We start from the raw sequence: 13,978 nt of genomic DNA, 5'->3' as shown, positions 1-13,978 counted from the left end.
AAAAATCCCCAGAAAAACAATAAAACCTATAAACTATTCGATGTGTTTAAGTGTTGTTAAAAGGAAAAAAAAAAAAAAGAACATTGTTAGGTAGTTGACAGATCTAGTGGAGCAACTAGGGAATAAAACAGTGATTGGCACCCAAAAACTAAGCAAAAAACCAAACAAGCAATAAAAGACACTTATTAACCCCAGGAAAAATAAAAGGTAGTACATAGAAGAAAAATGTAGTCATAGTTACTACTTTGCCCAGCAGTGGAATAACATACACAGTGTCGTAAAATGTAGGTGCTGATACTGATTCAATAAAAACTATATGTCGGCCAGGTGTGGTGGTTCATGCTTATAATCCTGGCACTTTGGGAGGCCAAGGAGGGTGGATCGCTTAAGTTCAGGAGTTCAACAGCAGCCTGGGCAACATGGCAAAACCCTGTCTCTATAAAAAATACAAAAATTAGCCAGGCATGATGGCGGGCGCTTGTAGTCCTAGCTACTCAGGAGACTGAAGTGGGAGGATCACCTGAGCTGGGGAGGTCAAGGCTTCCGTGAGCCATGACTGCCACTGCACTCCAGCCCTGAGTGACAGAGTGGGACCCTGTCTCAAAAACAAAACAAGACAAAACAAAACAAACAAACAAGAAACCATGGTGTAACTACTACAGGAAAATCAGGCAAAGGGGAAAATGGGATGTTGGGATCAAAGAGCTAATTTTTTTTTTTTTTTTTTTTTGAGATGGAGTCTTGCTCTGTCGCCCAGGCTGGAACGCAGTGGCGCAATTTCGGCTCACTGCAACCTCCATCTACCTGGCTCAAACAATTCCCCTGCCTCAGCCTCCTGAGTAGCTGGGATTACAGGCGCACACCACCACGCCCGGCTACTTTTTTTTGTATTTTTAGTAGAGATAGGGTTTCACCACGTTGGCAAGACTGGTCAAACTCCCGACCTCAGGCAATCCAACCGCCTTGGCCTCCAAGTGCTGGGATTACAGGCGTGAGCCACCGCACCTGGCCCCAAAGAGCTAAATCTTTATCACTATCCATGATGGGAGTGCAACAAATAATGTCTAAAATTTATAATTAAGGAAATACAATATAAGGTCTTATTTAGAAATATGGAATACTAGCAAAAGCAAGAAAGCAGTTGCTTCAAAGAACTTGAACTAGGGGTGGGAAGAAAAAGGAAGGCTGCTATTCTAATCATAAGCCTTTTAGAACCTTTTTAAATTTTTTTTTAGAGATAAGGTCTCACTCTGTCACCCAGGCTGGAATGCAGTGGCATGATCACAGCTCACTGCAGCCTCAAACTTGCAAGTTCAAGCAATCCTCCTGCCTCAGCCTCCCAAGTAGTTGGGACTACAGGTACATGCCACTGTGCCAGGCTAATTTTTTATGTTTTGCAGAGACAAGGTCTTGCTATGTTTCCCAGGCTGGTCTTAATCTTCTGGGCTCAAGTGATCTTCCTGCCTCAGCTTCCCAAAGTGCTGAGATTACAGGTATGAGCCACCACACCTGGCCTAGAACTTTTTTTTAAAACTATGTTAACAGTGACTCTCTGAGCAGTTAAGTTTTCAAGATGTTTTAATTTTTTTCTCTTGCCTTGTCTACATTTTCTAAATAATCTTGTATTACTTGTGTAATTTTTAAAAACGTTTTTAAGGGTTGCATTAAAAAAAAAACACACACAGCATAAGTGTTGCAAAATCTTGCATAAATCAGGGACTGAGCTTTGTACTCTCCCTTCAGGGCCTTACCTTTTATCGTAGTCAAAATGAAGAAAGCAATAAGGGTGTTGTTGATGGCACAGGTAGACTTGGCAACACAAGACAAAATCGTGTAAGGATTTAAGAGATAGCTGGGGAAGAACAAACATATTTGGCATTAGTAATCCTGACCAAGGAGCCCTCGCCATTACAGCCAGGAAGTTACAAGAGATTTACTAAAAGCTTACGCAAAGGAAGGCAGCTTCCTAGAAATGAGTTCCCCCAAGTAAAAGAGAATACAGTAGGGGTTGAAGCTGATAAGTGAAAGGTACTGAACATGGACTGCCTATTCTGTGCTATGGGGTATATGGAAAACTGTAGTATTTAATCATCACAGGGATCCTATAACTCTCAATAACATCATTCCAGTTTTGCAGATGAGGAAACGTTTGCAGGTGACGTTCAAGAAGCAGCTGAGTCTCAATGGTAAAGGGACTTGCCCAAAATCTCACAAACTAATAAATACATTCAAAATCAGGTCTTTCTAGCTCTATAAATGTTCTTTTTACTATTTTAGATTTCAAAAAATGATAAAATTCTACCAATTCCCACAGAGCCACATATCTTAAGAATAGCTACATTTACCTCTGAGAACCAGGAAAGTATATTTTCCTCAGTCAGGTTCCTAAGCCCTGACACAGGTCATGCCAATCCAAGAGTTAAAGCAGCTTAGATGTAGCCTTCTTGGCAGTTAAACAGAATCCACTGAGCCAGACCCCAAGGACAGAATAAGTATCTACTGAGCTCAACAAGTCAGGTATTACAGAACTTCAAAGGACATCTGGACCCTCACCAGGAAGGAGTTAATAAGCTGAAACACCTAGTGTTTTCCTGAGGTGGGAAGGAATGAACTGAGAAAATGAATTCGAAATGCTTGTGAGTAGGGAAATCTTAGATAGTCATAACAAATTGTTTGTATTTATTTCTATCCTGCTTCCACAAAGGATTTGAGGCAGCTAAGATGAGAACAAGCCGGGCGCAGTGGCTCACGCCTGTAATCCCAGCACTTTGGGAGGCCGACACAGGCAGACCACCTGAGGTCGGGAGTTTGAGACCAGCCTGACCAACATGGAGAAACCCTGTCTCTACTAAAAATACAAAATTGGCCAGGCGTGGTGGCACATGCCTGTAATCCCAGCTACTCGGGAGGCTGAGGCAGGAGAATCGCTTGAACCCAGGAGGCGGAGGTTGCAGTGAACCAAGATGGCACCATTGCACTCCAGCCTGGGCAACAAGAGTGAAACTCAGTCTCAAAAAAAAAAAAAAAAAAAAAAGAGAGAACAGATAATAAAAAATAGGCTGGGCATGGTGGCTCACACCTGTAATCCCAGCACTTTGGGAGGCCAAGGTGGGTGGATCACTTGAGCTCGAGTTCGAGACCAGCCTAGCCAACATGGCAAGACTCTGTCTCTACTAAAAAAAAAAAAAAAAAAAAAAAACCCTTAGCCAGGCATGGTAGTACACACCTGTAGTCCCAGATACTTAGGAGGCTGAGGTGGGAGAATCACTTGAGTCCAGGAGGTGGAGGCTGCAGTGAGCTGTGATTGTACCACTGCACTCCAGCCTGGGTGACAGAGTGAGACTCCATCTCAAAAAAACAAAGAACAGATAATAAAAAATAACAGCAAAGTACAAATACAAATAAAGAATCGGCCAGGAGCAATAACTCACGCCTGTAATCCCAGCTCTTTGGGAGGCCGAGGTTGGTGGATCATTTGAGCTCAGGAGTTCAAGACCAGCCTGGCCAACATGGTGAAACCCCATCTCTGCTAAAAGTACAAAAAATAGCCAGGCATGGTGGCGGGTACCTGTAGTCCCAGCTACTCCAGAGGCTGAGGCAGGAGAATTGTTTGAACCTGGGAAGCGGAGGTTGCAGTGAGCCGAGATTGCACCACTGCACTCCAGCCTGGGCAACAGAGCAAGACTCTGTCTCAAAAAAAAAAAAATAAATAAATAATCAAGAGCAAGGAAAACATAAATAAAAGGAGACAGTAAAGGCAATGGAAGGACCACCAAATGGATATTCTACAGCACTATAGTAATCAGCTTCAAATTCGGCTCTGAGTTTCCTGGCAGATAAAGTGAAAAGGTAGACTAGTTACATAATTCTGGTTATCAGATAGGAAGAAACATGCCAGTGTCTCAGGAAGAGATGATGATTATTATTCACAAATAAAGACCTTAAATCCAATACCTCCCACGACTGTGACATTAGCAGTTCTACAGCCAAAGGCCTAGAAATTGCTGGTAGTTTTCTTCAGCAATTACAGACAGGCTTGTTTTTTTTTTTTTTTTTTTTTGAGACGGAGTCTCGCTCTGTCACCCAGGCTGGAGTGCAGTGGCGTGATCTCGGCTCACTGCAAGCTCCGCCTCCCGGGTTCACGCCATTCTCCTGCCTCAGCCTCTCCGAGTAGCTGGGACTACAGGCGCCCGCCACCACACCCGGCTAATTTTTTTTTTTGTATTTTTAGTAGAGATGGGGTTTCACCGTGGTCTCGACCTCCTGACCTCGTGATCTGCCCACCTCGGCCTCCCAAAGTGCTGGGATTACAAACATGAGCCACCGCGCCCGGCCACAGGCTTGTTACATAATCTTTAAAGAAACAGCTGCTGCTATTACAAAACTACCCCCAGGACACATATAAGTCCATAAGGGATTCATAAAGTTGCTAAATTTCTGGTTCTATTAAGGTAGATCCCACCAATATTTCTGAAATGCATAGATTTGAACTGATAGTCCAAAACTATTTGGTGGGAAGAAAAAAAAGCCATTTCTAAATAGCAGGTGACGTTCAAGAAGCGGCTGCATAGAGATCTAATAGGGAATAGGAAATCCACACACAAGGCAGAGGGTTGAGTAAACTAGTCTCACAAGGCCCCTTCTAATTCTGAAGTTCTAAGGGTGTGTTTTTCCACGAGGAAACTTGTTTGTCTTGTTTACTATATACCCCTAGAAACTGGTATATTATTAATATTCAATGACTATTAGTGGATTGAATAATTATTCACATTTGCCTATCTCAGGAAGATAAATGGGAATAACCCAAAAGAGTACAACTTAATGGTAGCACTGGGTACTCCCTGGAGAATTCTTTCATAGAGCCTCAATAAGTTCCAGTCTTCCACATGGGTCACCCAGCTGGAATGCATCTGTTTGGCACTTTAGTTTTATGAGCTACAAATGGGGGACTTTACTGTACACGAAACATAAGAGCTGCTTGAAATAGCAGCCACATAAAAACCAAACTTTTATTTAATCCATACATCACAATTGAAGAACTTTAGAAACACTGGTTATAAGTAGGCTGGAACCCAGATCAGCATGGAGTCAAAAAGCACTTGTGAAGGGTTTGATTGTACACAGCCCTGTGTGAGTCTTTGTCCCAAGAGAGACAGAATGGCTCTGTCTCTTTTGCTGGCCAGAACAACAGAGCCCAGTTGTGCAACAGAACTACAGCAAATATTTGATGACTAAGATTGCAAATCTCCAAAAATACAACAAACAACATGGGAAAGTCTCATCAGATTTTCCTCGCATTTGTTGGCACTAAGCCTTGTTTTGTCAGGGAATACTTACAACAGGGCCACTTTCAGAGGGATGTAACGCATTTCCATAGGGGTCCGGATGAGTTCGGCCACATCTGGGGCATACTGGTCCAGTTCTAGGAGGAGTTTCTGCTTTTTAAACTAGAAAAAAAAGAAAGGAAAAGATAAAACACATGAAACAATTCACTTCCCATTGTTTTTATGCTGAAGACAAAAGTCCTTTCCATAGCCCACGTGGCCCTGCCTGGTCTGGCCCTACCTCTCCAGGCTCATCTCACACTAGGTCCTCCCCATCCCCTTTCTGGGTTCCAGCACCATGAACATGCTGTGTCCCTCCTGTTCCCAGACCTTTGCATTTGACCTTGAATAATTTCTTCTTCTCTTTCCCTGGTTAACTCCCACACGGTCCTTAGATCTCAGTTAAATCATCATTTCCTTAGGAAGGCACACTTTCCCTCACTACCCCACACCCAGGTAAAATCCCCCTATTATATATGTTCTTTCATATATGTTCACAGTTAATAACTTTTTCACTTATTTATATAATTGACTAATGTCTGTCTCCCTCATTAGACTAAGAGTTCCATGAGGGCAGGGACCATGTTTATTTGCTTACCATGTATGCCTAACACCTGGCACAGTGGACAAACAATAAATGTCTGTTGAATGGCTAAATGAATGACGTGCTGGCAAAGCAAAGTTCTTAGCCATTTGAAGAGTTATCATCAGTGGCCTAAAGACTCCAAAGTTCCATCCATGAAGAAGTATTGTCAAGCAAAGTAGAATGATCCCAAATGTCACAGTATCTTGGGTTATGTTTTATTTCCACAGAGGAGGTGTAGAATGGCCACGATGATCAAGAGGAGGAAAGCTGGGTGTGCGTGGGCAGCTGGATAGTTAATAGGGAGTGGGATGGGGGTGGAAAGCTCTTGCCTTCCACTGGTGTGTCTTAACAAGTTCATGGGTGTGTTTCAGAATGAAAAAAAGGTAGGCAACCTTATAAGCAAACATGGGTCAGAATATAGATGAGAAAGCCTCTCAAACCAAAATCGGTGGCCCTGTTGATTTAATGATCAAAGAATCTCATTTAGACAATATAAAATCAATGCTGCCATCTATTAGAAAACAGAGTATTTCAGAGGAGCCAAGATAGCTGTGCTTAACTGTGAAGGATTAAAAATTTAATGATGTAAAAAGCAGATCACACTAGAAAATATACTGCATGTGACATTTACATAAAGTTAAAAGCATGTAAAATAATACTATGTGTTGGGGGCCGGGCGCAGTGGCTCACGCCTGTAATCCCAGCACTTTGGGAGGCCGAGGCAGGCAGATCACAAGGTCAGGAGATCGAGACCATCCTGGCTAACACGGTGAAACCCCATCTGTACTAAAAATACAAAAAATTAGCAAGGCATGGTGGCAGGTACCTGTAGTCCCAGCTACTTGGGAGGCTGAGGCAGGAGAATGGCATGAACCTGGGAGGCAGAGATTGCAGTGAGCCGAGATCGCGCCACTGCACTCCAGCCTGGGCGACAGAGCAAGACTCCGTCTCAAAAAATAAAAAAATAAAAAATAATAAAAAATAACACTATGTGTTATGTAGTACCATATATAGTAAAAGTCAAGGCCATGTGTATGGATGATAACCACTAGATTCAGATACTGGGTAGGAGGGGAAATAGGGAGATGAAAGCATCAGAGAGAGAGAGAGCTGTAGGAATAAATTTTTTTCAGCCTGAAAATAGGTTCAAAAGTATGTACTATGCTTTATGTATTTTTGCATGTCTTAGGTCTTTCAAAATTAAAAAAAATTAACCAAAAAATATTTTTAGAAGACCACCTTTCAGTTTAAACTTGCATAGGTTTAGGTAGAGGCTTAATCTGAAAACCTGAAACAAACTTCAAAAACCTCCCTTTGATCATCTGTTCTACTCACAGTTGGCAGAGTCCAAGTTAAGCCAACTTAACTTGGGAATTATCAGTAAGATTTATGGTGCCATTCACAGCTGGGGTTGTTTAATTAAAAGGACAAAATATAAACCAAGGTGCTTTTACCACACAGAAGGGGGCTGGCTCAGCAATCAAGTGCTTACTGAGGACAGCTGCAGCAGTGGTAGCAGGAAGGCAGCCTCACTAGCTAAGATGTCTAGAGTTCTGCAGCAAAAACAAGGCCACCTGGAGTGGGTGAGCTCCACAAAGAAGGCTGTGAGAAAGGAACAGAGTTCATCCAGGGGCAGCCAGACAGACAGGTGGGAATGCAGACCCATTCCCCAGGCTGGAAGCCAGCCAGCAGGGCTGCACTGAGAGAAAGAGGCAATTACCAGGGATGTGTACATCCTGGGCAAAGGTGACACTGTGCCAGCAATGGAAGATAAATACTTCCTTATAACCACAATCTTCTCAAATACTTTAAAACAGAAAGATCTTCTGAAAAGAGTCTCCAGGTGGGAAGGCACACAGATCAGCAATCCCCACATTCTCAGCTTTCTTGTCTCCCTCAATTTCAGCAGCACAGGCACTATTATGGCTCTCCTCATAGGCCCAATATCAGCTCCCCTAAGTGTAGACAAAATCCCTTTTAAACATCCCTACTGCATCCAGCTAGAGACAGGAAAGTGGCTAAAATCAATGGAAATTTTTAAAATTATACACACGTGTGCACGCGCATACACACAAACACACACACCTTAAGAAAATTTAAGTATAAAATGAAGTTAGGGTATACATTAAAATCTGAAGATCGATATTTCTAGAAACAATCATTAGTCTTGACAATGATAAGATTTAAAACAATGACAGGAGAGATTAAAAGTGATGCGAAGGATAGTGACCTGGATATCTTACCTTTGTGATCACTAATCAGCTTGTAGACAGATGGTATGCTTTTCCATATGTATCTTATATTAAAAAATCAAAATGTTTTAATTTTTAAAAATCTCCAGGGTAGAGTCTTCCTTTCCTTCCACCCACTCCTCTATACAGCGCTTTCCTGGTCCCTTGAAAGATAGGTTTTGCAAGGACATAATTCCCCTACTTCAAATAAAGGGCTTTTTCTTTGTTTTTTTCCTCTTTCTTTCTTTTTTTTTTTTTGGAGACAGAGTCTTGCTCTGTCACCAGGATGGAGTGCAGTGTTGCGATCTCAGCTCACTGCAACCTCCGCCTCCCAGGTTCAAGCGATTCTCTTGCCTCAGCCTCCCGAGTAGCTGGGATTACAGGCACCCACCACCACGCCCAGCTAATTTTTGCATTTTTAGTAGAGAAGGGGTTTCACCATGTTGGTCAGGCTGGTCTTGAACTCCTGACCTCGTGATCTGCCCACCTCAGCCTCCCAAAGTGTTGGGATTACAGGCGTGAGCCACAGCGTCCAGCTATAAAGGGCTTTTTCTAATCATTGAAGCTGCATCTACGTTCATTTGCCTCCCCAAAAACTACGGTGGGGTGGGGGAGAGGAAACACTCCACCCTTGCCCCTACTCCTCTCCAACTGTTAGCCTCAGCACATTCCAAATTCAGGAGCCTAGCCTCCAAATTTACAACCTTCTAATCACATTAAGGGGACACAGGTTTTTATCACCCATTATCAAACCACCTGCAGCTCTCTTAACACAAATTCTGAGTTCCAAACAAGAAGCACCATCTCAGCAAAGGACAGACTAGACTAACATTGTTTTTGTCAAGTGAGATAGATGTAAAATGTCATGATAACCAACTGGTCACCATCAGCATTCAGTCCACAGGCTAACAGCTGGAGAGGGGGTGGGGGTGCAGTCCCCTCTCTGCCCTATAGTTCTCCTGGATGCATCTGTGTGTAGACATAGTTTCATTACCAAGGATAAAAAGACTCAAATCGTACCAAGATTTAAATACTTCCCAGACTATGAGATATGAACCCTTCTGACAAAGGGAAGAAGATTTAGAGGAAGACATGCTGCTATCCCATCTAAATCCACAGTAGTATGTTAGTATCATCAAAATCTGCCATTTAGAATGAGTTAATTTTTGACAGAGCATACATAAAACTCCTATTCTGATGAAGAAACCTAATGTTCTAATAGTCTGAACTCTAAAAGTGGAAAAACAAAAACATTCCAAATTTTACTTCAGTCTTGGTAATAACAGAATGTCTTGGTGCACTAAAAACCAGGGTATTGACAACACCGTTTGGCTTTCTCTCTCCCTCTTTAAATCATGCAAAGAAAAAAACCCAAAAATCTCTATATATTTCCAAATAAACTCAGAAATAACAAACAAATTATTGGTGCTCTAAATTAAAGGCATCTCTCCTATTGACATTGAAGCCTGACTTTGTTAGGCAATTAACTGAAACCTAGTTTCGTTGCTTCCTCATAAACTACCCCTACCATTAAAAATTGTTTTGTTTGGAGACAGTGTTTCACTCTGTCACTCAGGCGGGAGCGCAGTGGCACGACCACATCTCAATGCAGCCTTGACCTCCCATGCTCAAGCCATACTCCTGTCTCAGTCTCCAGAGTAGCTGGGCCTACAGGCACATACCACCACTCCTGGCTAATTTTTTAAAGAATTTTTTGTAGAGACAGGGTCCCACTATGTTGCCCAGGCTGGTCTTAAGCAAAAAATTGTTTTAACTGGGGAGTGTGAGAGGTTTTCTGATGAGAACTGAGCAGGAAAAAAAAAAAAATACATATGGCATTAGCAACTAATCAACTTTCATTAAAACACATTTCAGTTTTACATTTTGGTTATAAAGATCTGGGTAATTGTGGTCTTAGATGAAAGCTACCAATCCTGCCTCAGCTATTCATATCTATATCACACATATACATATATCATATATATATATATATACATATATGCACACACACACAAGTTTATTTTTTCCCTAGTCTTTTTTTTTTTTTGAGATTCACTCTCAAAAAGTTTCACTCTGTTGCCCAGCCTAATACAGTGGCGCGATCCTGGCTCACTCCAATCTCCACCACCCGGGTTCAATTGATTCTTATGCCTCAGCCTCCCAAGTAGCTGGGATTACAGGTGCATGCCATCACACTTGGCTAATTTTTGTATTATTGGTAGAGACTGTCTACCTACCCAACCTATTTCGGAGAAGAGAATAGTCACTGCTAATTTATCTCTAAATTCCTCAGCTTATGAATCCTATGCCCAATTATTTCATCTACAGCCCTCAAGAGAATCCTGTTAAAGCATTTCATCTCAGCCCCTAAAGTTTTCAAGATATGCTCCATTAGTTTAAGATATATACTCCCTGGTCTTGGTGATACTAAGTCCCTAAAATATAGTTCTTAATTTTAGGGGAAGAGTCAAAGACCGCACACCAATAACAGCTATGAACTCTTGGAAACAATGACATATGCACATACACATATAATTCTTCACACCATTTCCACAGTTTTATAGGCCCATTAAGGCTATAAATGAACCCCACGTTAAGAACCCTCAGTCTAGATATTTTTTAAAATCTCTCTGAGGTCTAAAATTCTAGAATTCACCAGCTTCATCTGTCACTGATGACCAGTGACACAGAAAAGCAGACTGCTATTTCTGGTTTTATCAGTAACAAAAGCTAAAATGAACCACAAACAGACAATGCCAATGAGATGCAGCCTTATTTCACCCCAGCCTAAATCTTCTCTCTCAGTGGCTCCCAGCCGATCAAGGAGTATTGTAGCCATATAACTACATGGGTAGTACACATGGTTAATCTGTTAACTTTCTCAGACCCCAGGAAAAGAAGAATGGTCCCACTATGCAATTCTCCTTGGCTATTACATATGGATTAAGACTGAAGTTTATATCAGGCATTTAATACATGCCAAATTTTCCAATTACGATTACTTTCTGCAGGGAGACAGAAATGACATTGAGAATCCAGTTGTACCTCAGATAGGCATAACAGTGACTTAAAAGCTATATTTATCTTCCTATGCAAAAAAAAAAAAAAAAAAGACTGGTGAAAGGACTAGAAGATTTTTAAGGGTCCTCATTAACGACAGGTAATATAACTGTTGTTCAGCACTACTCCAGGAGTCTGAACTTGCACAGGTGTGTGGATATTAATAGTTATTAATAAGCTACATAGATGAAGCTGACCCTTCTTTATCTGTTAGTAAAGCTGTCTTGTGGGTTTGGGGTTGATCATTCCAGAGCTGGCTGAACAGGCCAGAAGTTTCACCGTCATGTCCTAGCACTTTAAAGCAGCTGGATCCTTAAGTATAAGATCTTTGATTCTTTGTAATAACAAAGACCAGAAGGTTACCAAATTCCACCAGCTTTGTCCCACCCATAAACTACTTACCACAACTTTATTGAAGTCCTGGATTGCAAAATACAGGGCAATAGCAGTGAGTGCATCAGTTATCTGTCAAAAGAAAGAGAAATAATAGGAAATAGAACACAGTAAGTGTAAGAGTACTAGAGTGCTACCAGGGCTTGGAGTTTTGAGATAGTGATGGACTACCAAGTACTGGACTCTTACAATCAGGTAGAACTTCAACCCTCACTTTGACTACCCAAAGATAAGGCCCATTCAGGGAGGGTGAACTGGAAATCCCTGAGGATCACGACCCATCTAGGTTCACTTCAGTTTAGTGGCCAATATCTGCTCTAGAATTGCAAGATACTTATGTTTTTTGTAAAATGGAAATAATACCCACTGCTTTGCAGGCCTGATGTATGTCAAGTGCCTAGCACACAGTAGGTCCTCAATAAATAGCATTTGTTATAATTACTAAGGAAGACCTCAGTGGGCTTCCTGGGTATTTCTTGACTCAAATTTTAAATCCTAGGCAAGTGTTTCAAATTACTATGCTCTCAAAACATAGACCTGTCATCCCAATTCTGAAGCTTCTCACCCCTGAAAGCCTCAAGCCTGTGTCCGCTTCTTCCGTAATGACTCACAGAATCTCTTGGCAAAATGCTTAGGAAATTCAGAATGCCCTCCACACTGGCTTCACAATTAAAGCCAATCACAGAAGCTCAGAGCTAGAAAATTCAAGACTATATATAGTCCAGAAACCAAATTCTAAAAAGAATAAGTATTTGGAACTGGTTACACATCAGAAACTATTCCTCACACTTCCATAATACTGCCACAGTTCCATGAATTCAAAGTAAAGACATAAGTTTTTGCTTTTATTTTCTGAGAAACTCCTGAGTTCCTAAGATATGTATTTTTTTTTTTTTTCTTAAAAACAAGATGACAAGCCGGGCACTGTGGCATGTGTCCATAGTCCCAGCAGCTGAGAAGGCTGAAATGGGAGAACCACTTAAGTCCAGGAGTCCAAGACCAGCCTGGGCAACACAGTGAGACCCCATCTCAAAAAAAAAAAAAAAAAAAAAAAAAAGAAAACAAAGAGAGAGAGACAATAAACCATAAAATTTAAAAATACATACATATCAATTTTATATGGAAGGTTACTTACCATAAACACCAATTCAGCATAGTCAATTAGGAAATGAAAGAGGTATATTATTAATGGAGTCTGCAGAAAAAAAACAGACATGTAAAAAAAATTAAGTTAAACCTTACTATTACCAGTTTCCAGAGTAGACAGTGGGGAGAAAACTATTATGTCGGCAAAATATTATGCTAGTATTCTCCTTCCTGGAATACTGTTCTATGCCAGCTGGCCAGTGTGCATATAGGGGATAATAATTTAGTACTGCCGGACCATTTTGTGCTGCTGGGACTATCTGTTGAATTGAGTAAAGGAAATAAAGTCTGATGTGTTAAATAACCATTAAAGAATAGTCAACACACTGGCCAGGCGCAGTGGCTCACGCCTGTAATCCCAACACTTTGGGAGGCCGAGGCAGGCAGATCACGAGGTCAGGAGATGGAGACCATCCTGGCTAACACGGTGAAACCCCGTCTCTACTAAAAATACAAAAAAATTAGCTGGGCGTGGTGGCGGGCGCCTGTAGTCCCAGCTACTAGGGAGGCTGAGGCAGGAGAATGGCGTGAACCCGGGAGGCAGAGCTTGCAGTGAGCCGAGATCGCGCCACTGCACTCCAGCGTGGGCAACAGAGCGAGACTCCACCTCAAAAAAAAAAAAAAAATATATATATAGTCAACACACTAAAGGTAAGAGGTGAACTGTAGTTCTAAGACATATATAATAGCCGAGGGGAATTCCACAACAGACCAAGATTGCTGATTCCATTTCACTCACAAAATGAGCTTCTTCTGTTCTCTGATAAGTTTGTATAATATTTTTTTCTTTATTTTCTTGAGAATAGTTCAGAAAAGATTAATGTTATTTCTTCCTCAAAGATTTGGGAAAATTCACTCACTGTGAAGCCATCTCTGCCTGGATTTTCTTTGAGAGAATATTTTAAATCACAGATTCAATTTATTTCATAGATAAAACACTCAGATTTGCTGTTTTTACTTTGTCAATTTAGGTAAGTTGTGTTTTTCTAGAAATTTGTCCATTTCATCTAAATTTTCAAGCTTACTGACAAAATTGTTCATAGTATTTCATTTTTTATTGTTTAAGGCAATAAATTTTCCTATGAGTATGGCTTTAGCTGTATCACACGAGTTTTGATATGTTGGATTTTTTTGAGATGGAGTCTCGCTCTGTCACCCAGGCTGGAGTGCAGTGGTACGATCTTGGCTCACAGCAACCTCCGCCTCCTGGGTTCAGGTGATTCTCCTGCTTCAGCCTC

General features: G+C 41.4%; 1 protein-coding gene across 1 annotated transcript in view; it reads right to left on the bottom strand.

The window, feature by feature from the left end:
- PIGU (phosphatidylinositol glycan anchor biosynthesis class U) overlaps nt 1-13,978 on the bottom strand; it is a 118,238-nt gene that overhangs the window by 72,471 nt on the left and 31,789 nt on the right. The window contains exons 3-6 of the mRNA XM_003273553.3: nt 12,730-12,789; nt 11,604-11,666; nt 5,338-5,447; nt 1,752-1,852 (exon numbers count right to left, since the gene is read on the bottom strand). Coding sequence (XP_003273601.1) covers nt 1,752-1,852; nt 5,338-5,447; nt 11,604-11,666; nt 12,730-12,789 — 334 coding nt within the window. The remainder of the gene's footprint in view (nt 1-1,751; nt 1,853-5,337; nt 5,448-11,603; nt 11,667-12,729; nt 12,790-13,978) is intronic.

The sequence above is a fragment of the Nomascus leucogenys genome, chromosome 13 (genome assembly GCF_006542625.1).
Source record: "Nomascus leucogenys isolate Asia chromosome 13, Asia_NLE_v1, whole genome shotgun sequence".
Taxonomy (NCBI): Eukaryota; Metazoa; Chordata; class Mammalia; order Primates; family Hylobatidae; genus Nomascus; species Nomascus leucogenys.
This window is presented reverse-complemented; position numbering and strand designations above follow the sequence as displayed.